Source organism: Rhinoderma darwinii, chromosome 1 (genome assembly GCF_050947455.1).
Source record: "Rhinoderma darwinii isolate aRhiDar2 chromosome 1, aRhiDar2.hap1, whole genome shotgun sequence".
NCBI lineage: Eukaryota > Metazoa > Chordata > Amphibia > Anura > Rhinodermatidae > Rhinoderma > Rhinoderma darwinii.
Window position 1 is genome coordinate 634,102,205 of NC_134687.1, and position 27,723 is coordinate 634,129,927.

General features: G+C 42.6%; 2 protein-coding genes across 5 annotated transcripts in view; one reads left to right on the forward strand and one right to left on the reverse strand.

The window, feature by feature from the left end:
* Positions 1-27,723, forward strand: part of LOC142654474 (uncharacterized) — a 1,458,099-nt gene that overhangs the window by 284,835 nt on the left and 1,145,541 nt on the right.
* LOC142655323 (uncharacterized) overlaps positions 1,408-27,723 on the reverse strand; it is a 70,378-nt gene continuing 44,062 nt past the window's right edge. For all 4 annotated transcript variants that reach the window (XM_075829624.1, XM_075829447.1, XM_075829535.1 and 1 more), the window contains 5 exons: positions 21,146-21,243; positions 20,976-21,057; positions 20,756-20,853; positions 20,490-20,601; positions 1,408-5,519 (listed from right to left, as the gene is read on the reverse strand). In XM_075829624.1, coding sequence (XP_075685739.1) covers positions 3,097-5,519; positions 20,490-20,601; positions 20,756-20,853; positions 20,976-21,057; positions 21,146-21,243 — 2,813 coding nt within the window. In that variant the 3' untranslated portion in view covers positions 1,408-3,096. The remainder of the gene's footprint in view (positions 5,520-20,489; positions 20,602-20,755; positions 20,854-20,975; positions 21,058-21,145; positions 21,244-27,723) is intronic.

A 27,723-nucleotide genomic window follows, 5' to 3' on the forward strand; every position in this document is an offset into this window, starting at 1 on the left:
AATGCTTAGGCAAGTCCTACTGTTCAACCGTCCATCCACATGTATCAGAGGACACAGGGTATGCCAGAAAAACCTTTCCCACACCATTACTCTACTTCTGTTAGCCTGATCTGTTGCCAGCTGACTGCAAGGGTTCATCGATTCCCAAATGATTACCCTCCCATCAGTATGGTGCCACAGAAATCTGGATTCATCTGACAGGTTATGTTTTTCCAATTCTCATTGATCCAATTTTTATGCTCTTTTGCCCACTTGGGTCTTGCGTTCTGTTCAGCTTAGACAGCAATGGCATTCAGACTGGTCATCCATGCTGAGGAATGACAAGTAGTGCATTTGGGTACATTAGTTGGAGTACCAGAATTTTTTTCAGCTGCAATTTGCTTGACTGTGCACAGCCTGTTCGTCAGAACGATTCTTGACATTCTCTTCTGCCCTCTTCCTTTGACAGGTTGTTGACGTCCACAGAATCCCCTTCTGCTGGATGTTTTTCCTCGACCACATTCTCCACCATTCTCGGTATAATCTCGACACCCTTGCACGAAAAAAAACCCTACAAGGTTGGAAATTTTTTAAAATACTAGTCCCATCTAGTATTTGCATTTATAACGTTCGAATTCGCTCAGATCGTTTTATTTTCCCATTCTAATGTGGATTCATACGGAAACATCTAAGAATACTTGCTTACTTGATTTTTTGCTGTGGGATCATATATTAAATTTGCATACAGGGAAACTGACTAGAGGACATAAAGGCTTACAGACTCACAATCTTCTCTGGCAATGCTGTGCACTGGAGCGCGCCTGAACAGCCTAAGACCCGCCCCCAATTTCTGTTCAAAGGTACACAAAGCCTGAGCGCTGACTAATCTGTTCTTCGCAAGAAAGATTTGTTAGTGTGAACCATGCCTCAAGGCAAAACAACTTTTAAAATACGTGTTATAGAGAGGCATGAAAAGGATACAAAAGCATTGCTAAAGATATGGGTGTACATCAATCCATGGTTAGACAAATTGGCTACAAATAATGAAAATTTAGGACTATTGCTGCTAGCCCTAAAAGTGGGCGTCCTCCGAAAGTTCAAAGGGCAATCCTTTGACCTGACCTTAACCATGTCGAGATGCTGTGGCATGACCTGAAGAGGGCTGTGCATGCAAGGCATCCCAGAAATATTCATGAACTGAAACATATTTGCAGGGCGCAGTGGTCCAAAATTCCTCTTCAACGTTGCGAAAATCTAATTTACAGCTACAAGAAACATTTAGTGGAGGTGATTGCTACTAATGGGGAACCAACGGTTTATAAAACTAACAAGTACACTTACTTTTTCTCCCCACACTAAAAGACAAACACTACAACTGTTTGTACTATTATATTAGTTTGTTAGTGAAGTCACAATTATAGACAAACACAATCTATCAGGTCACATTTTATTAGTAATCAACGCAGAAATCCAGGTTATGCCAAATGGTTCACTTACATTTTATTGCAACTGTTGTATGACAGCACATTGAGACCCGCCCAACCGCTTTCTGACGGATTTCACATAAGAAACAGCAGTGAACAGAAAGTCAACCACTTGATACAGCTCGAAAAGGGGGCATTTAAAAAAAATAGTTTGATTCCTAGGCACCTTCAGACATCTCATGGATGGACCCTATGAACTGAAACGACCATGTACATAGGTCAATAAAAATTATCTAATTAAAATGGTAACACTGTTTTTTAATGTGTAAACTAGAACATCAAAGTAATTTTAGATTAAATCAAAATGACATGTTTATGGTGCCTGTAGTGTCTAGGGCTCTGATCACAGTCTAAAAGAAATAGGACCTGGTGTAAGCTTTTTCTTTCTTTTTTTTTAACATCTGTGGTCATACGGATCAATATTTTATTTTAATTTTAACAGTATATAAAGATAATGGAATTAAAACAACAAAAGTGAAAAGAAAATAAAAAAAATAAAAAAAGACAAATTGTAATTGCAATATTTTGTTTAAAAAATAAATAAATGCACAGATCTACCATTTCCTTTTGTGGTTTAAATACCTGACACTTCCCCTTTGGCAAAAACAACCTCATTCACACTTGTGTAGTTTGGTAAGTATTTTGCATCAGTATTTGTAAGACAGAACTAGAAGGTCCAAAACATGGAAGACATGCAAATCTTTCCATTATACTTTTTTCCTGTTTAGGTTCCACGGAACACCCAGTTTTAGGAAAAAGGTGTGGGTCTTGTGGATATGCCATAAATATCTGTGGTAACAACTTCATTTAAAGCAATAGAGTGGATTATACTCAGTAGGAGTTGGTGGTCTACAGTGTCAAACGATACAGAGATCCAGAGGAATCAGTAGAAAGTAGTTAGTTAGATTTAACCATCAAGAAATAATTTCAGACTTTGGTAAGGACAACTTCTGTACAGTGCGAAAACAAGATTGTAAGGAGTCCAAAAGAAAGTAAGCAGAGAAATAGCCGATTGGGCAAAAGTAGGACCTCCAGGCTGAACCGGCTCCATACACTCCAATCTCAGTTTAACCAATTAGATGCCACAATCTGTAGCGACCGTGTCATCTAAGCCTTTAGATGAGGAAACCCACTCTGTCTGCCCATCGCCGCGTCCGTAAAAGTCTGAACTATTAGAACATTCTTTATCCCCCAGTGTACACCTTAATAAATGTCAGAATTGCTGTTTTTTGGTCACCTCACCTCCAAAAAACATAGAATAAAAAGTGATTGAAACGTTGCATGTACCCCAAATTGGTGCCAATAAAAACAACAGCTGGCCCCGCAAAATAAAAGCCCTCACACAGCTATGTCAACAGAAAAATAAATGATTAATTTTTAAGGGATTAAAAAGAGGGAAAGATACTAGGAGAGGGGCTAAAAATGTTAGCAAGGTGAGCATGGACTGCTGGGAAAATAGGCTGGACAAGGTGCAAGAGAATAGAGTCGCTAATGCAGGTAGTAGGTCGAGAAGGAGAGGAGCCAAGATTTCACTTGTTATTAAGTCAAATGCTGAAAGTGAAGTAAAGGAAGTGTGGAAGGGAAGGGGTGTTGTTGCTACTTGGAGATGAATTAATGTCCAACATTCTAAACATTAATATGGCTTCTCTTCTGTGTGACTTCTCACGTGTTTAATAAGACTTGTTTTTTGTATAAAACTTTTCCCACATTTTGAACATGAATATGGCTTCTCTCCTGTGTGACGTCTCATGTGTATAACAAGACTTGATTTATTTTTTAAGCACTTCCCACATTCTGAACATGGATATGGTTTCTCTCCTGTGTGACTTCTCTGATGTTTAACAAGACCTGTTTTATCTGTAAAGCATTTCCCACATTCAGAACATGGATATGGTTTCTCTCCGGTGTGACTTCTCTGATGTTTAACAAGACCTGTTTTATCTGTAAAGCATTTCCCACATTCAGAACATGGATATGGTTTCTCTCCTGTGTGACTTCTCTGATGTTTAACAAGACCTGTTTTATCTGTATAGCATTTCCCACATTCAGAACATGCATACGGCTTCTCTCCTGTGTGACTTTGCTTCTCTCCTGTGTGACTTCTCTGATGTTTAACAAGACTTGATTTATCTTTAAAACATTTCCCACATTCAGAACATAAATACGGCTTCTCCCCGGTGTGACTTCTTTCATGTATAGCAAAACTCGATTTATCTCTAAAATATTTCCCACATTCTGAACATGAAAATGGATTACCTCCTGTGTGAGTTTTCTGATGTCTAACAATACTCGATTTATCTCTAAAACATTTGCCACATTCTGAACATGAATATGGTTTCTCTCCTGTGTGACTTCTCCCATGTTTAACAAGATTCGATTTAATTGTAAAACATTTCCCACATTCTGAACATGAATATGGTTTCTCCCCTGTGTGAATTCTCTGATGTATAATAAGACTTGGTTTATCTTTAAAACATTTCTCACATTCTGGACATGAATACGGTTTCTTTTCTGTGTGACTTCTTTCATGTTTAACAAGATTTGATTTATCCGTAAAACATTTCCCACATTCTGAACATGAATACGGCTTCTCTCCTGTGTGAATTCTCTCATGTATAACCAGATTTGACTTCTCTCTAAAACATTTCCCACATTCTGAACATGTATATGGTTTCTCTCCGGTGTGAATTCTCTGATGTGTAATAAGATTTGATTTTGTAACAAAACATTTCCCACATTCTGAACATAAATACGGCTTCTCCCCGGTGCGACTTCTTTCATGTATATCAAAACTCGATTTATCTTTAAAATATCTCCCACATTCTGAACATGAATATGGTTTCTCTCCTGTGTGAATTCTCTGATGTATAATAAGGCTTGATTTATCAGTAAAACATTTCCCACATTCTAAACATGAATATGGTTTCTCTCCTGTGTGACTTCTCTCATGTTTAACAAGATCCGATTTATTTGTAAAACATTTCCCACATTCTGAACATGAATATGGTTTCGCCCCTGTGTGAATTCTCTCATGTATAAGAAGATGCGATTTATCTTTAAAACATTTCCCACATTTAAAACATAAATATGGTTTCAATCTTGTGTGAATTCTATGATGTTTGACAAGGCCTGATTTATATATAAACCATTTCCCACATTTTGAACATGAATATGGCTTCTCTCCTGTGTGACTTTTCTCGTGTATAACAAGACTTGTTCTATCTTTAAAGCACTTCCCACATTCTGAACATGGATATGGTTTCTCTCCTGTGTGAATTCTCTGATGTTTAACAAGACCTGTTTTATCTGTAAAACATTTCCCACATTCAGAACATGAATACGGCTTCTCTCCTGTGTGAATTCTCACATGTCTAACAAGACTTGGTTTATCTTTAAAACATTTCTCACATTCTGGACATGAATACGGTTTCTTTTCTGTGTGACTTCTTTCATGTTTAACAAGATTTGATTTATCCGTAAAACATTTCCCACATTCTGAACATGAATATGGCTTCTCTCCTGTGTGAATTCTCTCATGTATAACCAGATTTGACTTTTCTCTAAAACATTTCCCACATTCTGAACATGTATATGGTTTCTCTCCGGTGTGAATTCTCTGATGTATAATAAGGCTTGATTTATCAGTAAAACATTTCCCACATTCTGAACATGAATATGGTTTCTCCCCTGTGTGAATTCTCTCATGTGTAAGAAGAAGCGATTTATATTTAAAACATTTCCCACATTCTGAACATGAATATAGCTTTTCCCCTGTGTGAGTTACTCGGCACATAAAATGACCTGCGCTTTTTGTGAACGGTTTACCACATTGAAAACTTTTACCTCCTTTCTGAGCTGTAGTAACAATCTGTGATTGGTCAGGAGAAGGTTCCTCATGATTAGGGGAATTATATGATAGATCTGTACTGTGAAGTCCTTGATGTACGGTAAAGGTAGTGAGGTTTTCTCCTGAAGACTGCTGCATGACATCTTCATCTTTGACCTTATACTTTAGAAATGACATGAAGTTTTCCTCACAGTTCTTACACGAATTTTCTGTTAGGATTAAAAATGGATTTCATAATTTTATTTTTCAAACCATAAAGCAAACACTATAGCATTCCTATCGGGCTGGAAACACACATGCAGTTTTCGGTGCATTTTTTTTTTCGATGTGGATGCAGCAGGATAAGCCATTCTGATTGAATCCATCGCTGGCTTTGGTTAAAAAAAACTGCAAGGAAAAGTGCCACAAATATTGCGATTCCTGCCTCATGAAGCCCAGTAGAATACTTTAAAACATAATCAAGCACAGATTTGATCTACATCCAGTCACCACTTTTATAACAAAACTTGACTTAATAAAACTCAAAAATATTAAAAGCATAAACTTATCTGGGCAATGGAGCCTGTCCTCTGCCAACACATTTGGCCCTTCACTACCAATTGGGAATCACTTTAACACAACAACTTAAAGGAACAGTGTCACAAAAAATTTTTTTTTTACATCAGTTTGATTTTAGTGCTTTATTAAAAACTTTTGTATTTATTTGTGTGTTTGTGTTTTACTTTTTTTAACTTTTTCTTCCCTATGGGGGCTGCCATTTTCTTCTCCATTTCTGTATGTGTCGATTAACGACACATACAGACGTGGAGTACGGCAGCTACAGTCCCATAGTGAATGCGAACGGGGCCCGTTCCATCCACTATGGTGTACGCCGTCTGTGTGGGAACGGCGCATGCGCCGCTCCCACACAGTCCAAGTTGAAATGTGCGCCGTCCGGCGCCATTTTTCTGTAGACCCGAAGTCGCGGCCGGACAGTAAGATTACTACTTCCGGTCGCGGCTTCCGGACTTGTGCACTTGGAGCGGCGGTAGCAGACAGAGCGGACGGACCGGAGGGAGCGGCGGCGACTGGAGCAGGTAAGTGATTTCTGTGTATGTTCGTGTTTTAGTGTGTGTTTACTAGTGTATGTTAACCTACTACACTGTGTGTTCGCTCAAAAAATGGCTACGCACAGTGTAGGAGGTTTGACCGTTCAATCCCCTCGTTTCTCCCGGCACTAGCCAGGATAAAGGAGGGGGGGGGGGGGGATTCTGAGAGCTCACTAGAGCGAGTGAGTTTTCCCAAATTTTGCAGCATAAAGCAATGTGGTTGCTTTACCACATGCAATGCTGCAATTTTGGGAATTGCGCCATCTAGTGACCAGCACTGGGAAATATTATAAATTAGAATCTAATTTATAATATTTCCTGACTCGTGAAAAAAATAAAAAAAATTAGAACAATGTTAAATCACCTATACACTAATTGTTTAACTGCGTCAGAGCTCCATTCAGGCGTTTCATCAGAGCTTTCCGTCAGGGGAACCCATGAACAGGAAGAACCATGACAGAAAGCTTTGACGGAAAGCCTGAACGTAGCCCTGACGCAGATGTGAATGAAGCCCAATCATGGCCACAGTCTACATTTAATAAGATATTGTGTCATTAGCTAAAAAAAACCATCTTAGGCTGAATTCACGGACAGGACAATGAGGTCTGTATATCCTAATGTCTGAACAGTCACCAGATCTCAATTTTATAGAACACCTTTCAGGATGTAGTGGAATAAACAGTGAGAGGTTATCAATCAGAATCTGTAATAAAGGTTTCCAGCACCTTGTTGTATCCAGTCCACTAGGAATTCAGGCTGTACTAAAGGGAAAGAGGGTCCTATCAAGAACTGAAAAGTTGGACCTAATGAAGTGACCTCTGAGTGCAGGTGATCATCACTGAAATGTCTTTGTATGTACAACAATTAAATGTAAAATAGATGCTTCCTAATAATTATGGATCTGGAAGATTGTTTTTTTACTTTTTAAGTGTAATCCATACAAACAAAAAAAAGAATATCTATAAATCCACTTTAAAAGCTTCTCAACCCCTTTCCGACATCTGCCACAATTGCATGGCGGAAGTCGGATGGGGAAGTGTGAATCGGGCTCAGGAGCCCTCTCTATATACAGTGGGCGTCAGCTGTATAAAACAGCTGACACCCTGCTCTAACAGCCGGGATCGAGATAACTATTATTCTGGCCACTTAAGGAAGCAGTTCGGCAATTTTGTTTTTGCACATATCATGCTAACTCACCAGCAATATTCTAGCAGTGTTATTTGTTTCTTCCCACCTCAGTTGCATCTATACATTTAGAAACCTGTAATTATGGGCAGCTGTGTCATGTGATCTCAGTCTGACTACCAAAGTAGACCATGCTCTCATGTGTCGATGGAGGGTCACTCTTCCCTGTGAGACTGACTTCCTATGACCTACAGGGTTACATCACCACCAATCAAATCCCTCCTGGCATCTCTGAGACCCCTCCCCACCGTCCTTGTTCCCCTGTACGTCACCCCATGAATATAGTGCTGCTGAAGAGATTATTTATTTCCTATCTAAGACCTTATGAACACGACTGTAATGGTTTTTACTGTCCGCAAACACGGATCCGTAGTCACCCGCAAGTTATCCGCATATACAGCACGGTGTCCGCAATAGGGTCCATAGTGGAATCCGAATTTATGGATCCGCAAAAAAAAAAAAAAAAGAGGAAGGCTGCAAATGATGAAGCCAACATACCATTTTCTTTTAACATAGTGTTTTTCTTTTGTAAAAGTGGTCAAGAAAAAAAACAACAAAACAATATACCTATATTTGGTATCGCCATAATGTTGACCCGCAGAATAAAAAGTTAACATTTCTTTTGTAACGCAATGTGAACGCCTTAAAATCAAAACCCAAAAACCAATGGATACTTTCTTCCTCCTTGACAATTGTGGCGTGCACAGACATCCCTCAGAGGCACTTCTGGCACATGTGTCTTATGCTTTATAGTGATCCGGCATTTCTAGTACTTGCCGGTCTTGAAAATAGGGCCAGATGTCTGCCTCTTCCTTCAGACCAGGCCTACTGGAATACATGCAGCCCACGGGACTAGTGCACGCTAGGAACACTCTCCAGTGATCTTCAGATGCCATTCAGGTAAGAAAAGCTTGCCTGGAACCAATCACCGGGAAAGGGATGCTACAATCGGCAGTAGGGAGAAAAAGGAGAGTGACTCCATGCACTCAGTGGTTCCTGGTGGAGTCTTTTGCCGGAAATGTAAGCTCCATACACATGGGAAATACCACTGTTGAAGCTAAGGGGCCTGCAAGTTTTGCAATTCCAAAGAAACCCCATATGCCTCAATGTGTCCTATGGACAAGAAACAGAAACTGAGGTAAATGGGAGTGTTACCCATTTTAAAGCAATTTCTGGTTTCCTGTCCGGAAGGAGGCGGTCTCTCCCAAGTGCTGTAAAAGCCATAAAGGAATTTTTTTCAGTACATTATATGGTAAATTAAATGGTGCCATTAAAAAAAGTTCCTCGATTCTTGTCTCCAGCCTCATATTAAATATAGAACTATAATGAGGATCTTATATTGACCTGATATATTGACAGTGATGAAAGGGGCTCCTCACAGAGTGGAATCCATGGCAGGTGAGGGGTGTGGGGTGCTAGCTACATGGGCACTGTGCAGGATGCTAGCTACATGGGCATTGTGCAGGGGGCTAGCTACAGTGGGCACTGTGGTGCTAGCCTTAGCCTATGGTTTTCTTCACACACAAAAAACAATACATTTAATGTGTTTTTTACATTCACATGTCCCAAAGTGGGAAAATGCCAGCAAAAACACCAACACCCAGAGCATGCTGCATTTGGATGCAGTCACACGCGGTAGCTTTTGTTGCAAAAACTTTCTGCAACTAAAAAACAGGTTCCATTCATCTGAATGAAACTTGCAGAAATTAATGCACCTGCTGGAGAAACAATCACATTCAGATTTTCAGTCTGCAACAAAATCTGCTATGTGTGACCACACCCTTTTGAAAAAAATGGCATTAAAATAAAAATATTTCATCACGGAGTCCCTCGGGGAAAAAAAAAAAAAGAAATAGACTGCATTAAACATGTCCTATCATTTTTCTGCTGTAGAGTCTGTGCAGCTCCTGTAGATAACTGGCTGTGCCGCTGCTCCTAACTGAAAACAGTCAGTCATCTTTTCTTGACGGGCTAATGTAATCTACTCTCCCCCTTCCTTCTTTCAGTGTTAGGCTGGGTTCACAGAGCTTTTTTTGTAGGTGGAAATTCCGCCTGTAAAATTAGTTCCGTTTTTTCCTGAGCGTTTTTTTTACAGGGGACGCGGATTTTGACACGGTTTTGAGATGCGGTTTTTTTAAGACATCACTCAGGAAGGCTGAACTTCCCAAGAGGGCTAAAACTCCACCCAGTCTTCTCCTAGGCGCCATTTTATACACAGTACTGCTATAGAAAGGAGAAACTGCTACTTTGGACCAAAATCCTGAACAGCGCAGCAGTGTGGCCTTACCACAGCCACGAATAAAGGTGAGGCGTCATGTGCGCCTCCTCATGAAGGTGGTGATCAACGTTGTGCGTCGGCAAGTTTTGACCAACACTTTTTCTACCCTCTATTAGCAAAATTTAGACTAAGCATTCATTCCTGTTCAACACTTTATTTTTCACAGGAGGAAGAACAACGGAGAGAACGGCACCATTGTTATTGGGTACACCCCATTAATGAACTGCAGCCACAGAGGGGAGACATTGGACATCTGTAAGCAGAACTACGATGGTGAGTTTTTCTATTTATTGTAGTTGCAACGGTACAAAAATGTGAACAGGGAGAACTATGATCCTGTCCATTTAACCACTAGATGGCATGATTTATAGCATCCACGGCATCCAGGCCGTTAGCAGGGTTGTGACTAGCACTGTAGCAACCATATCAGCTGCTACAGGGCACACGGCATGAGGGTGCCAGTGCCGTCCTCCAGCACAGGCCCCCCATGCCCGGAGACGCCGCTAGCATCGGATATGGCCACACTACATTGAATAGTATCTGCGTCCTTGGACGCAGATACTATTGAACAGTATGGTATAGCAGGGAGGAATCTCCCTGCTCTGCCATAGGCTAGAGGCCATGTTTGTAATGCATTCTTTATCATGCGCAGAGACAGAATCCCTGCGCCGGCCAGCGTGATGCCATCAATGCATCACGCCGGTCTATGCAAGGTTCCCGTTGTCGTTGATGTTGTGGATCAGCTTCGTTCATCGCCTAGGTGAGTATAATGTTTTTTATTTTTTATTTGGGTGGTGTGGCTGTATGGCGCTATCTACAGTGGGTCTGTATGGCGCTATTTACAAGGGGTAGGTTGGGTTCACTATCCACAAGTGGGTTGTGACACGGTATACAGGGGGGGGGGGGGGCTGTTATGGCTGTCTGATAGTCGTGAATGGAAAAACTTAATTGAAACTTAAAAATGCTTAATCCATTGTGATTTTTTCTTTACAGCTATCCTGAGAAGTTTTTAGATTTCATTCGATCGCCTATGAGCGCATTTGCTCGACTGGATGGGACCCTGCAGTGCCATCTGATGCGGCAGGACACCACCATGAGTAGGGCCATCTCTCCAACGGATAGGCTGCTTTTCACATTGCGGTGAGTTTTTAAAAAACAAACAAAACAAAAACATTTGCTTCTTGACCATCGATTAAATTTGTATGATATTAGTGGGTATGGTGAAGATAGGCTTGTATATACGTGATTGCTCCTTGTACTAATAATTTTATTCTCTTTCTCGCTCTCTTTTTCAGATTTTTGGCAACTGGGGAGAGTTACACATCTCTGCACCTCCAATTCCGGGTTGGTAAATCTAACATCTCCGAAATTGTGAGGAGTACATGCCACGTGATCTGGCAGCACTTACAGCCCATTTACCAAACTGCATAGGCGCCGTCGACAGTAAGCACATACGTGTGCAGCAGCCACCGCACTCAGGATCACATTACTCCAAATTACAAGAAGTACTTTTCTGTGGCCCTGATGGCGGTGGCTGATGCGTCGTATAAGTTTGTTGCTATTGAAGTCGGCGCCTATGGCAGTACTGGGGACTCCCTGGAGCTACTGACATCGACATTCGGACAGCGAATGCTGGTAGATCAGGTGACTCTGCCCCCCCTAAGACCTCTTCCGGGTACCACGCATCCATTCCCTTTAGTCATGGTAGGGGGATGAGGCTTTTCCGCTGATGAACAACCTGCTGCGCCCAAACCGACGAAGGGGACTGGATGCCCGGAAGAGAGTCTTCAACATGAGGCTGAGCTGGGCACGACGCTTCGTGGAGTGCACCTTCGGGATCATGAGTAGTAAGTGGAGGGTCTTCACCTGTGCAATGCAGTTGGATCCAGACACAGTTGACATGGTCATTAAAGATGCCTGTGTGCTCCACAACTATGCTCGGGACTATGACAGTTTGGACATGGCCGTGGAGCAACAGGAAGCTTTTAGCGACCTACCTGGCAATTGTTTTTTTGGCCGTGCATCCAACTGTGCTGTACAGGTGAGAGATGCCGTTGCGGACTACTTTATGAGACCCGAAGGTGCCGTACCCCGGCAATTTGAGAGTCTCACCGAAGAGCAGCCTGTCCAGGACTGATGGTTCTCCTCATGGGTCCCATCCAACCTCTCATCAGACAGCCTGCTAGCAACTTTCATCTGCTGGCTTTGTCTCATGTCGATTGTTATTTTGCCTTTAATTTAAAGGCCTTGTATACTTTAATACAATTTTATCTCTGTTGCAATAAATGTGGTGTTCTTTTTTTCCTTTACGTTTGAAAGAAGGCCTTGTCCACACGTAACGGAATTTGATCAGCAATTGTAGCAGAATTTCCTCTGCTCAAAGAACGCTCAAATTCAATACACTTTCCACAGCAGGAATTGACGTGCTGCGGGCCAAAATCTAGACACTGCAGGTCAAGCTCTGCTTTGAATTTTTGTGCAGTGTGGATGAGATTTGTTAAATCTCATCCACTTTGTTGCTACTGTATTCAGCTGCGCAGTTTCCATCCACAATTCTGGCCGGAAAATACGCAGCAATTACGCTACGTGTGGACAAACTATGAAGTGCTTGTAACCGATCCTGTGGCTATGTGTGAGTTTCATGTGGTTGGATAATCCATATTTAAGTGTAGCTAAACATTTAACAAGCTTCTGACATGTCAGTGACATCGGTGAAGGTTTGATTAGTGGGGGTCCGAGCACTCAGCCGCTTCGTGTGTGTTTGGCTTTTTACGTAAATCAATGTATCGGAGGACAGGCTCAATAAACAGTCTATGAGCCCGTACTCCAATACATTGGATTTCCAGAAAAAGCCAAAACACAGGAAGCGGATGAGTGCTCACAGGAGTACTTCAAATTCTTTGTCTAAGCGATTGGAGGGGTTCTCCGTGCTCGGACCCCACCAATCAAAACTTTACACATGACACTACCACATGTCAGAAGCTTATAAAAGTGGAGCTAAACTTTTACGTTTAAATTTGTAATCTGAAATGTTATGAACAAATAGCCACAGCTGTTCACTACAGATTACAAATTAAACTAGGGATAAGGCCTTGATAAAACAGGTCAATTAATGCAGCCATATAAGGTATGGTGTCATGGTCAACCCAATTCTTTTATGTCTGACCAGGACATATACCTCATACTTCGTTCACATCTGAGCAGACATAAACTGACACCGTCGGAAAATAGAGGTTTCCGTCTCCATCCATTGATTTCAATCGTGACGGAGCCGGTGCCTGTGGTTTACATTTGACTCTTTTCTGCACTGGATCAGTCGTTTGGGCGGAAGCAAAAGCGTAGTCAACTACGCTATTGCTTCCGGCCAAACGACACGTTCGGTGCACAAAAGAGTCAAACGTAAACCACGGGCAACGGCTCCGTCACCATTGAAATCAATGGTGATGGATACGGAAACCTCTGTTTTACGACGGTGTCAGTTTGTGTCTACTTAGGGTCCCGTTCTGACGGAAACCTCCCAGAGAACGGGACCCCAACGCAGATGTGAACAAACCCTAAATAGAGTGGATTAACCCTAATGAGATATGTATCCCTTAAAAGTGTTTTCCCATGAGGGACATTTATGACCTATCGGCTAGATATGTCATGAGCAGATAGATGCGGGTCTCGCCTCTGGGACCCGCATCTATCTCCAGAACGGAGCCCTTAACCCCTTAGTGACCAGCCCATTTTAGGCCCTAATGACCAAGCTATTTTATTCGTTTTGCTATAGTCGCATTCAAAGAGCTATAACTTTTTTATTTTTTCGTCTACATAGCTGTATGAGGACTTGTTTTTTGCGGGATTAGTTGTACTTTTTAATAGCACCATTTTTGGGTACATATAATTTTTTTATTAACTTTTTTTGGGGGGGGGGGGGATTATAAAAAAAACCCTGAAATTCCACCATTGTTCTATGTGTTTTTAAATTGACGCCGTTCACGGTGCGGCGTAAATAACATGTTACCTTTATTCTATGGGTCGGTACGATTACGGCGATACCACATTTTTAGAGGTTTTTTTTATGTTTTACGACTTTTGCACAATAAAAACACTTTTGAACTAAAATTATTTGTTTTTGCATCGTTGCTTTCCAAGAGCCGTAACTTTTTTATTTTTCCATCAATATAGTGATTTTTCGACTGTTTTTTTTGCGGGACGAAACGTAATTTTGATTGGTACTGTTTTGGGGTGCATGGGACTTATTGATTCATTTTTATTATGACTTTTCTGGGGGGCAATGGAAAAAAATTGCAATTTCGCCATCGTTTTTTGCAGTTTTTTTTTACGGTGTTCGCCTTGCGGTTTAAATTACATATTAACTTTATTAATGGAGGCATTACGGTCGTGGCGATACCATATATGAGTACTTTTATTTTATTTTTACACTTTACTAAATAAAACCACTTTTTATGGAAAAAAATGGATTTATTTTTTACTGTACTTTTTATTAATAATCTTTATTTCACATTGGTGACTTTCACTGAAGTGATAAATGAGTAAAATGTATAATTTTTATTTCATAGCTATCTAAAAAACAGGGGTACAATCACCACTGTGAAAAGCCCAACCGTGTATTTAAAAACATATTAAACAGAATACTCCCAGTCCTAGTTCGTTTGCGAACCCTTTGTGACTGGGTATGTAAACAGAGATATCAAAATATGGAATCAGCGTATAACATTGGTAAAGCAGTGGTTTGGACCCTCGTTCACACAGGAGCCTGCGTCAACCGCACCAGATTCTCCCAATGTACAGATGCACAACAATGCCACTGCCCCCTACGCAAAATTCCCTCACTTCACCCGACCCTACGCGCTTCTATACTTATCATCAGGGGTCTGTCAGTCTGGCCAGGATGCCAGCGATATATCTTCAGCAGCAGGTATTCTACTGCACAACACGGAAGCATGCACGCATAGATATCAGCGGCAATTGGTGACTTATTTTAATAGTCCCACTAGGGGACTTTACTGTGCGATCTTCCGATCGCTGCTATAATGCTCTGGTATACTTCGTATACCAGAGCATTATTGCCTGTCAGTGTAAATCTGACAGGCAATCTGTTAGGACGTGCCTCCGGCGCGTGTTAACAGGCATATGTCGAGGGCAGACCTGGGGGCTTTTATCAATTGTGATTGCATTCGCGGGCCGCCGACGGGTGACAGAGGGAGCTCACTCCCTCTGTAAACAAAGTTAAATGCCGCGGTCGCTATTGACGGAGGCATTTAACGGGTTAAACGGCCGCGATCGAAGTAAACTTCGATCGCAGGCGTTGGAGCAGGAGCTCAGCTGTCATCAGACAGCTGAGCCCCGGCTCCAGCCTGCACGGGGGACCCGTGCAGGACTTAGGCTAGGCGAACGTGAAAAGGCGTCAGCCTAGCCTAAGGCCCCTTAGTGACCGACGTAAAAAGGCGTATTGGTGGTCACTAAGGGGTTAAATACTGTTCAGCCGCTGAATGAGGTATTTTCAAAACTTTCAAAAGGTTTTCTGGTCGTGCGTTATGTAAACAGCGTAACTCGCTGAGCTACGCAGTTTCCTTAACTCCAATAGTAGTGAATGGCAGTTGGAGAAGCAGCATACATTTATGACATATCCCGTGGATGTATCATAAATGTCTCTCGTGTGAAAACCCCAACAAAATTAACACACAAATGAAATAGACACACACAATGTACTGAAGAAATTAAAATATAATTTATTACAAAACCAAAAAAAAAAAAACAGCAATCAACGGATCCCTTATTACCCACCCACCATAATTTACCCCTATTTCACATATGTCAGCAAACCAAAAACATGTCCACCACCTCCAACAGCTAAACTTTAAATTGTAGTAACGAGGGTGGGTGGAGGGGTTTGAGCAAGTAGGCTGTGGCCCACTGCTGGTAGGGTGGTATGGGTAAAAGGAATGGAAAAATTGGCCACCAGCAGTGGGCAGGGGAGGAGCGGGGTAAGGGGCAGGAGCGGTAAGGGGTTGGCTCTGGGTTGTGGTGGAGACTGTGCCAGAAAGTTGGGCCTGATGGAGCTGTACAGCCTGCCGGAAATGGATGAGAAGTACACTCAGTTCCGGGAGGGCGGGGGCGTTAGGGAAGTCTGCCGCCACGGTGTGACAAAAGGCAATAAAGTGGTCTTGCCTTTCCGTTGGCATCTGGCGGCACGAAGATGCCAACGCGTACCCAAAAAACAAACTTGTCGTCGCCGTCCACCCTCTGGATAGGGGACATGGACTCAGTCTGCACAACCAATTGCCTGTTCCTTACCCGTCGGGTCCTTCTACGCCCCCGCCTGGAAGAGTTGCAGGTATGGGGGGCGGGATCACTGACCTGGGTGGCCACAGGGGGGGCATCAAGATGGGAGTCCGGCAAGGGTGAGGAGACAGGTGTCTCCTCCCCCAGTGGCATGTCTGTGGCCACCAAGTCTCCCGCCAGTTGCTCTTCCCCCTCTGCTTCATGCTGGGTCGATGTTGAAGGAGTGGGTTCCCTCTCCATCTGCTGCTGTTCATCTTGGGTGGCAGGGGCCTCTGGCTCTTGAAAATTGCCTTCAGTTCTGTGAAAAATAAAAAAAACATTATGTACCTAGGAAAATTGTTTTGGAAAATTAAAACATAGGCATCAATACTTACGGCCGTTGTCCCCTGCTAGGCAAGATGAACAGCAGGTCATCATGATGAGGGACCTTTGGTCTTTTCACTGGAGAGCCCCCACTCCTCTTGGCCTTCCGCACCACCTTCATGAAGCGGTCCCGCACACTCCTCCACCTTTTTTCACATATTCCCCTGCAAAGACAAAATTGAAGTTCGTTTTTAAAATACTTTAAAAAAAAAAAAAAAGTGGAAAAAAGTGCAATTTTAAAAAGCAAAGACATACTCACCGTTACGCCTTTTTTGAGCAGGTGAGGGACTAGTCCAGGCCGGGTACAGTGCCTTACATATGTCAAGCCATGCATCTTCACGTGATTATGGTCACTGTACCCGGCTGCGCCTTTGTCCCATAGGCAGGGATGTGACTTGAGCTGTAATAGAATACAATTGAAACGTCAGTTTATTAACTAAATTAACATTGTCCTGCACACACATGTTATCATCTGCCACTGCGTATGTTCAGATGAAAGGTATTTCATAGTGGAAAATCTGCAGCGTACAGTAGAAGCAAAGTGGATGAGATTTAAAATCTCATCCACATGCTGCATAAAATCCACTAATAACGTATGTTCACACAGGACGCATACGCTGCCGATAAGGGACAGATTAGGTGACGAAAACCTACAGCTAGGTTTCCAAAACCATACAGTTAAATGGTGAGGAAAACTGCAGCGTAAGGCTCTGTTCCCCTCTGCGTTCGGGCCTCGTTCTGACGTTCCGTCTGAGATTTCCGTCAGAACAAGACCGTCTCCATCACAATTGATTTCAATGGTGACGGAGCCAGTGCCCCTGGTTTCCGTTTGTCTCTTTTGTGCACCGGATCAGTCATTTGCCAAAAGCAATAGCGTAGTCGACTACACTATTGCTTCCGGCAAAATGACAGACAAACCGAAACCAGGGGCAATGGCTCCGTCACCATTGAAATCAATGGTGATGCAGATGGCAACCTCTGGTTTCCGTCGGTGTCAGTTTGTGTCTGCTTGGGGTCCCGTTCGGACGGAAACCTCAGACTGAACGTCAGAACGGGGCCCCAATGCAGATGTGAACAGAGCCTAACTTTCAGTTTGCCTTTCCGTCGAGGGTATATGGAAACCTCTGTTGGGACCTCAACGGAAGGACAACGCTAGTGTTAACACAGTGTATCTACCCTGTCCGTACAGGTAAGGGCCTGTTCACATCTGCGTTGGCTTTCCGTTGAGGGGTTCCGTTGGAGGTTTCAGTCTTGTGAACCCCTCTACGGAAACTAAAATGGAAACCTTATTTTCCGTTTGCATCACCATGGATATCAATGGTGACGGAAACATTGCTAATGGATTTAGTTTGTCAGCGTTCCGGAACCCCTCAACGGAAAGCCAACGCTGATGTGAACAGGTCCTAATTTTGAAGAATGACATTTCTGCTGGCATTCCCTGGGGTGGCCAAGGCATATATGCTGTGTACATTATACTAGCCCTGTGTGAACATGGGCTAAACAAATTCTCAAACAAATGTAAAAGCAAACCTAGAAAAAAAGCATACATTAGGCTTCGTTCACATCTCACTCTGGGCTCCGTTCATGAATGGACCACCCATGAACCGAGTCCAAACTGAAACAAACGTAAGCTAGAGGTTTGTGTTTGCATCACCATTGATTTCAATGTTGGTGGATCGTGTGAAAATGGTTTTCGTTTGTCTCCGTTGTGCAGGAGACTGCGCTATTGATTCAGTCTAAAAAACGTAAGCCTGCCGGAACGATGACAATCGTAAGGCATTAGCGATGTTTCCGTCACCATTGATATCAATGGTGATGCAAACGGAAGCTGTGGTTTCCGTTTGACTTTCCGTTGTGGAACCTCCGACGGGACCCCTGAACAGAAATCCAACGCTGATGTGAACAGGCGGAACACTTGCACAACAGAGACAAACGAAAAACATTATCAATGGACCCATCATCATTGAAATCAACGGTGATGCAAACGTAACCTATAGTTTACATTTGCCTTTCCGTTGAGGGGTCACACCAACTGAAGGCACTAACTGAACCCCTCAACGGAAACACAGCGCTAATGTGAACAGGCCCACATGAAAAAATCATTGAATACTCACTTCGTGAATCAGTTTTCCAACATTTAAGTGCATGCGATGGTACGCCTCTTCTGACATTTCTGTTCCTGAAATGTAAATTACAAAAAAAAAGTAGTCAAATGAACTGCGGCAAAGAAAAAAAAACATTTGAAAAAACAAAAACAAAAAAAAAGCCATTAGCACATCTGTCTACATGTATGGCAGATGTGAGCAGTAATGTACTTACTTTTTTAACATTTTGATGGAGGTCTGGAGAAAATTGCAGCTCTTTTCGTCATGGGAGTTCTTCCTCGTTTTCGGCAACTGGAAAATGGCTGCCTCCAGATAGCATCAGAAATGCCAGCCCCTTTTTTGTGCTGGGCTTGCTGTACTTTGCAGGGGGAAAATACCGCGAGCGTTATGTGACAAAATCACGCGTCAAATAACGCCTCGCCAGCTCGAGATGCTGTTTTTACGTCTCCCATTGAGTCCAATGGGTTTTTGGAGGCGGAAACTGCCTCATGATAGGTCATGTCGCTCCGCCTGAAATAATTGGGAGGAATTTTCGGCCGTTTTTTGCCGCGTTTTCAGACACTGTTTCCACATCAAAAAAACTTGTCAAAAAACTCAGTGTCTACTCAGCCTTAGAGACACACAGGTAGGGGGGGGGGTGGAGGTTGTACACTGCAGATCAGAGCGAGTAGAGGAGGGGGCAAATCACATAGGCTGCCAGTATCAGAGAGTGTAAATACATTCCTCAACAATGAAATTGCAAGTACAAGGACAAGCCGTAAGGTTTTGCAAATCGAGGAAGTAGAAGATCTGCAAATTATCAAATTTTGAGGCGTGTGTGGGGGGGGGGGCCAGCTTGAAAGCAAAGATTTTTAGCCTCATGAAACCTCAAAAATCAAGTGGTGTAGGATGATTGTGCGATGCCTCCTGTTCGATGACGTGCCAGTTATCGCCACTTGTCGCAAACGGAGAGGGACTAAATTCTTGAACTGAGAGAACTTGGTTTATCACTCCGGCAGATCGCTACGTGCCTAGGCCGAGGGGTCAGCACTGTTCAACGTTGCGAGTCCCGGAGGTTGTGAGAACAACGAACGGGACTGACGGCAAGAGGTGTGCGGAGGTGAATCTCTGCCCAGACGGACCATCTGATTGAAAGAATGGCTCGTAGTGATCCATTCTGTACTGCAAGTGAAATTGGACACATCCCAAGCCTAGTTTCGACACAAACCATCAGGTGTTTTGCATGACATTGGGCTACCAGCCAGACACCCAGCTACAGGTGTTCCATTGACTACACGTCACCACTCAAAGGCTATCATGGTGCACAGCAATAGAGGCTGGAGTGGAGGTCTATCCTCTTCAGGGATCAGTCCCGCTTTTGTCTCGGACACAATGATAGCCGGAAATTGGTCTGGAGACCACGTGGGCAACGCCATGAAGAGGCCTTCACAAAAGAAAGTCACACAGTTCGTACTCCCGGGATTATGAGGCGGGGAGGCATTATGTACAGTAGCGGAACCCCTCTAGTCTTCATTATAAATAAACAGCTCGGCGTTACATTCATTTGGTTGTAGAACCAGTGGTACTGCCATTTCTCCATAGTGTCCCAGAAGCCGTTTTTTAATAGGACAACGCCAGGCCCCATGTTGCTCATTCCACTGTGCAAAGTGAACTGCCAGCAGCCAATCTTGATGATTTGCATGCCCAAATTCATTCAGCGTGACATAATATTCCTCAGACAACCATTAATAATAATTTATAGCATACCAAGGCGTGCAGGTGCGTGTATTTCCTGCGTGTGGTGCTCATACTCTATATTTAAATAGCACTAAGGAGGAACCTCCCCTTAACAAACCTCGGAATTCACTTTCTGAATTCATAATTACTTACCTGTGGTAACACCTCCTGGAATTTCTTCCTCCACTTCACTCTTACACGGTTGATCGCCCCTCACCCGCTCTTCTGCTTCATCCTCCACTTTAATATTAGTCAGATCTTCCCCCTGATTTCACATAAGTAACAATTCAGTACAATACAAGAGAGAGTGCGAAGAATGTAACAGATCAACATAAGAAACCACCAAAATCTATGACCACAGGACCAAAAAGCTTCACACCCCCCTATATAGATCTGGTATAGGGCTCAGCTTCATCTACCTGATGATTCTCTGGGACATTGTGATTTTCGTCTGTACAGTCCTGGGAATACAGAGGACTGGGACATCTCTCTGGTGGATTTCTCCTACTGGATCCATCTGTAGGAAACACAGTGACAGAATAAATGGTTTACATTTGATGATGAAATGATGGGAGTAGTATCTAGGTGACCCACAAAACAGGATTTCTTAACAACTAATGAAAGTCTCCCCCTCCTTACACTGCTGATCAGTCATTAATTCTGTCTCCTCTTCTAGTTCAGCTTTAACTTCTTCAACCTTAATATCAATCAGATTGTCACCCTAAACAGACAAGAAAAAAAAAAAGTTAAATGATCTTGGGGACAATTACTTTAGGGTCATATTTTGATGAGACTTTGGCGCCATCTACCTGACAATTCTTGGGGACATTGTGATTTTCCTCTGGAAAGTCCTGGGAATACAGAGGACTGTGACATCTCTCTGGTGAATTTCTCCTACAAGATAAATCTGTAGGAAACACACAGTGACAGAATACATTACCTACAACAAACAAGTCCAATGTGACCGATTCCCTTTAACCCCTTCCCGCTGTGGCCACTTTTGACCTTCCTGACAGAGCAGTATTTTTCAAATCGGAAATGTCACTGTGGTAATAGCTTTGGAATACTTTTACTTATCCAAGCGATTCTGAGATTATTTTCTCGTGACATATTGTACTTTATGTTAGTGAAAAAAGTTAGTCGATAAATTCAATATTTGTGAGAAACACCCAAATTTAGAGAAAATTTGCAAAAACTAGCATTTTTCTAAAATTAAATGTATCTGCTTCTAAAGTTAATAGTAATACCACACAAAATAGTTACTAGTTAACATTTTATTTTTCTAGGACGTTACATGGCTTACACCTTTAGCAGCAATTTCTCACATCAAGAAAATTTCAAAAGGCTTTTTTTCATGAACCAGTTCAGCTCTAAAGTGACTGAGGGCCCTATATATTAGAGAAGCCCCATAAATCACCCCATTTTAAAAATTGCACCCCTCAAAGTATTCAAAACAGCATTTAGAACGTTTCGTTACCCTTTAGGCGTTTCACAAGTATTAAAGCAAAGTAGAGATGAAATTTACTATTTTCATTTTTTTTTGCAGAAATTCATTTTTCATAAATTTTTCCTGTAACACAGAAGGTTTTACAAGAGAAACGCAACTCAATATTTAGTGACCAGACTGCAGTTTTTAGAAATATCCGACAAGTGGCCCTAGTGTCCTAATGGACTGAAACACAGGCCTCAGAAGCAAAGGAGCCCTTAGTGGATTTTGGGGCCTATTTGATTATATTTTAGGCACCATGTCAGGATTGAAGAAAGGGAAAGTGCCCAAAAAAAGACTAGCATTTTAAACCCACAGGTGTTTCATAGATTTTATTAGAATTTGGACATGAAAATAATATTTTTTCTCCAAGACGACGTATTAGCTAAAACAAAAAAAATAATTTCCACAAGGAAGAAAAAGCCCCCCAGCCTTTGTAAAGTAACTTCTCCAGAGTATGTAAATACCCCATATGTGGTCATAAACTGCTGTTTGGGCACACGGCAGGGCTTAGAAGGGAAAGAGCGCAATTTAGCTTTTGGAGCGCAGATTTTGCTGGATTGATTTCTCGGGAACCATGTCGCATTTGCAAAGCCCCAGAGGTACCAGTACAGTGGAAACTATCCAAAAATTACTCCATTTGGGAAACTACACCCCTGAGGAGTTAATCTAGGGGTGTAGTGAGCATTTTCACCTCACAGGTGTTTCATGGTTTTTATTAGAATTGGGCAGTGAAAATGGAAAACTTTTTTTTTTCAATAAAATGTAGCTGTAGCTAAAAATTTCTAATTTTGTCAAAAATAAAAGGAAAAAAATAACTCCAACATTTGTAAAGCAATTTCTCCCGAGAACGGCAATACCCCATATGTGGTCATAAACTGCTGTTTGGACACACAGTAGAGCTGAGAAGGGAAGGAGCACCATTTGGAGTGAAGATTTTGCTGGATTGGTTTCTGGGCGCTATGTCCCATTTGCAGAGCCCCTGTGGGACCAAAACAGTGGAAACCCCCCAGAACGGACTCCATTTTGGAAACTACACCCCTCAAGGTATTCACCTAGGGGTGTAGTAAGCATGTTAACCCCGCAGTTGTTTTGCAGAAATTAGTGTGCACTAGATGTTGCAGAGTGAGAATGGGAATTTTTCCATAGATATGCCAATATGTGGTGCCCAGCTTGTGCCACCATAAGACAGCTCTCTAATTATTATGCTGTTTTTCCCGGGTTTTTTTAACACCCTACACATGGCCCTAATCTTTTCCCTGGACGATCGACAGGGCTCAGGAGTGAAAGAGTACCATGCGAAATTGAGGCCTAATTTGGCGAAAGTATTAGTTCACAATTGCAGAGGCTCTGATGTGAAATAATAAAACAAAAACCCCCTGAGAAGTGACCCCATTTTGGAAACTGCACCCCTCAAGGCATTTATTAAGGGATGTAGTGAGCATTTTCACCCCACAGATCTTTTCCATAAATGAATGCGCTGCGGATGGTGCAAAGTCAAAAATAGCAGTTTTTCCCAAATATGCCAGTTCAGTGACAAATATGTTGTGCCCAGCTTGAGTCACTGGAGACACACACACGCAAAAAAATTGTTAAATGGGTTCTCCCTGGTTTGGCGATGCCATATATGTTTGGGCACACTGTAGGGTTCAGAAGCGAGGAAGCGCCATTTGGCTTTTGGAGCGTGGATTTTCCTTGGTAGTAGTTTTGTTTGGAGTTTTACTGGTATTTTAGTTTATAATGTGGGGGCATTTTTAAGCTGGGCAGAGTACATCAGGGGAATAGTCAGGTGGTATAAAATAATTCATAGATGTGCAGTACGCTGTGAAGCAATCCTTTATGCACAGGCCGGTGTCGCACTGATAAATGCCCTTCCTTATCCCCCTTTTGGTCCACACTCCACACCTTTGCAGTTTGGGGAATTTTGCTGTGAAGTGTTGTCCTGGTATAATATGGGCACCACAGTTTCCAGCAGATATGTTTGGGTTCTACCCTTCCTGGTTCTCTAATTTTAGCGCCTTGATAAACTGCCGCTTGAAACAGAAGAAATGTTCCCCTTGGGCCTGCACAACTGCATATTTTTCCTCCCTGACATATTGGAGCCTTAATTTATTTAATTTTTTCATAGATGTAGTGGTATGAGGGCTGATTTTTTTTGCAGGATGAGCTGTAGTTATTATTGGTACCATTTTGGGCTACATGCGACTTTTTATGCTTTTTTTTTTTTGGGAGGCAACATGACCAAAAAAAGATAGATTACTTACCGCTAATCCGTGGAGAGACATCCCATCCGCTGGACAGGAAGCCTGAAGAAATCAAAAGGGATACACCTCTCCACACACCCAGTCTTTAGGAAGAACTCAGGATGTGAATTAGTTTAATTACCTCACACCTTCATATATACAATATTTACAAAGAATCCCTTTGTATTCATGTTGGCAATCTACCTTATAAGTGCTCTATATGCTACAAGAACTAGGGAGGGTAACAGTCATAGGTTCTTGAAAAATGGATTACCTGTAAGTAATCTATCTTTTACCCTTTCACCTATGACATCACCCCTGGAGATGTACAATAGAATTCAGTATTTAGGGTGGGACCACAGCTTGTAGTACCTTTCTACCAAAGGCCAAATCAGGGGCGGTATGCAGTTGTAATCGGTAATGCTTGAGAAAGGTGTGAGGAGAACTCCATGTAGCAGCCTTGCATATCTGATCTAAGGATGCCTCTGCTCCCTCAGCCCAGGAAGTGGACACAGCTCTGGTGGAGTGAGCGCCGAAGAACTCTGGAGGTTGGAGTTTCTGATTTACATAGGCTAAGTGTATGGCCTGTTTAATCCGTCTCGCTATAGTGGCTCTACTGGCTGCCGAACCTTTGTTAGGACCCTGAAACTGGACAAACAAATTTTCTGAGAATCTTAGATCCTTGGTGATCTTTAGGTACTGGACTAGGCATCTCCTTATGTCTAGGCAGTTAAACGGTTGTTCCTTTGGATTTTTTGGGGAGTCGCAAAAGGAGGGAAGAATAATCTCTTGGTCTAAATAAAAGGGAGAGACCACTTTAGGAAGAAATCCTGGTTAGGTTTTTAGGATGACTCTATCCTCTAATAGTAGGGTATGTGGAAGAAAGGCAGAAAGGGCATGAATCTCACTCACTCTACGGGCTGATGTAATGGCTAACAAGAATGTCATTTTGAGTGTCAGCATTTTTATGGATATAGAGTCTAGTGGTTCGAACGGTGGATTTGTCATAGCATGGAGAACAATGTTTAAGTCCTATGGAGGAAAATAGTTGGAAGGAAACCTCCAGCTCACCTCAACTGAGGACTTGCTCAGATGAACCCGCACGGATCGTCGTGTCAGCACACGATAAGTAAACAGCAGAAGAAGGAAGGATTGGATCCAGCGTGATTGTAGGTAAAATGGAAACTAGTTCCAAGTTTAATTGTATCAAGTTTAAACGGTGGATTTGTCATAGCCTGGAGAACAATGTTTAAGTCCCATGGAGGAACTGGGGATCTTATCTGGGGCTTAAAGAGACTGTCACCACATTATAAGTGCCCTATCTCCTACATAAGGAGATCAGCGCTGTAATGTAGGTGACTGTAATGCTTTTTATTTAGAAAAACAATCTATTTTCACCACGTTAGGAGCGATTTTAGCTTTATACTAATTAGTTTCCGAATGCCCAAGTGGGCGTGTTTTTACTTTACACCAAGTGGGCGTTTTACAGAGGAGTGTGTGACGCTGACCAATCAGCGTCATGCACTTCTCTCCATTCATTCATCTCCATTTCTAAATAAAAAGCACTGCTGTCACCTACATTATAGCACCGATCTCCTTATTTAGGAGATAGGGCACTTATAATGTGGTGACAGAGGCTCTAAGTCTGCAGGAGGCTGTTAGGAATCTCTTAATCCAGGGGTGTTCTGCTAATTTAAAAAGGAATTTAGTGCGGATATCTGAACCTTTAATGTGCTAGGCCTAAGGTTTTTATTTAATCCTGCCTGGAGAAAATCCAATATTAGAGGGATATCTGGTTTGGTTAGAGAATTAATATCCCTGCCTGCAAAATTCATAAATGCTTTTCAGGCTCTCAGATATATTTTTGAGGTAACCGGTTTCCTACTAGCTAGCAGGGTGGAAATGACAGACTGAGAATCCTCTCTGTCTAAGGATTATCCGTTCAGTTTCCAGGCTGTCAGATGGAGTTTCTGAATCTCGGGGTGCATTACTGGGCTCTGGAAAAGGAGATTTGGTATGAAATTTTTCTTAACCACGTGAACCATGGACTCTTTGGCCAGAAGGGGGCTATTACTATCACACTGACTGGGCCTTCCCTGACCTTTCTGATTACTCTTAGAAGACGGTTTAGGGGGGGGGGGGGGGGGAGGCACAGCCCCTCTCTTTACTCCACCATTGTGAGAATGCGTCTATAGCTGTTGGGTGTTCCGAGGGGTCTAGGGAGAAGAACCTTTTGGTCTGTTTTCCCTGGATGCAAATAGACCTATTGAGGGGGTCCCCCATTTGAGGACGATCTTCTGAAATACTGTCGTATTCAGAGACCCTTCTGACTGGCGTAGCCTTTCTCAGCTCAGTCTGCCACCTGGTTGTCTCTTCCCTTCAGATGAACAGCTGATAGGGTCAACAGGTGGTGCTCTGCCAGAGAAAATATCTGGGAAGATAAGTCCATCAGCAAGGCCGATCTTGTACTCCCCTGACGATTTATATAAGACACTGTGATTGAGTTGTGGGAATAGATTTTTAAGTTCCGACCTGAAATTGTTGGTATGGATTTCTTCATGGCCTGAAGAACTGCTGCCAGTTCCCTGAAGTTGGAGGATCTCTGTACGGTCTGTTGATCCCACTGACCCTGAAGAAAAGAGGAGTCGTAATGAGCTCCCCACCCCCAAGGGCTCACGTTTGTGGTAATATTGAGAGTAAGTGTTGATTTCCATGGCATGCACAGCATGAGGTTCTCCCTGTTCAAACACCATCTGAGAGACAGCCTGGCTGCGGATGAGATGTGTAGGGATTGGTCTAGGGAGAGTCTGCTCCTGTCCCACTGATTTAGAATGTCCCACTCTAGAGCCCTGGATCTGAAGTGAGCCCATAGTACAGCTGGGATGCATGACGTCATGAGGCCCAGGACTGACGTGGCCTTCCTGAAAGAGGTGATATGGTCTAAGTATAGTTCTGAGAGACTGTCTATCAGGGGATTGATTTTCCCTTCTGGATGGAAGGACAACTGCTTGGAGGAGTCTAGCAGAGTTCCTAGGAATACACATCTGTTTGATGGGTTTAAGTTTGACTTTTTTCGATTTATGTTCCATCCTAACCTCGTTAGTATAGAGCGATTTATCTCTATTTGTTCAATCAGGTCCTGAGATGTTTCTGCGACTATTAAAGAATCGTCCAGGTATGGGATGAGGAGGATGTCCTTCGTCCTGATGTAAGAGGTCATTTCGGCCATTAGTTTCGAGAATACCCTTGGGGCTTGTGAAATGCCAAAGGGGAGGGCTCTGTATTGTAGGTGAAGTTACATAGTTAGTACGGCTGAAAAAAAACATGTCCATCAAGTTCAACCAATCGACGGGAAAAGGGAAGGAAAAAATGTCTACACATAGGAGCTAATACTTTTTTATTCTAGGAAATTATCTAAGCCTTTTTTGTAGCCATCTACTGTCCCTGCTGTGACCAGCTCCTGCGGTAGACTGTTCCATAGATTCACAGTTCTCACAGTAAAGAAGGCTTGTCGCCTCTGCAGGTTAAACATTTTTCTCTCCAGACGGAGGGAGTGCCCCCTTGTTTTTTGAGGGGGTTTTACATGGAACAGGATTTCACCATATTTTTTGTATGTGCCATTAATATATTTATATAAATTAATCATGTCCCCCCTTAG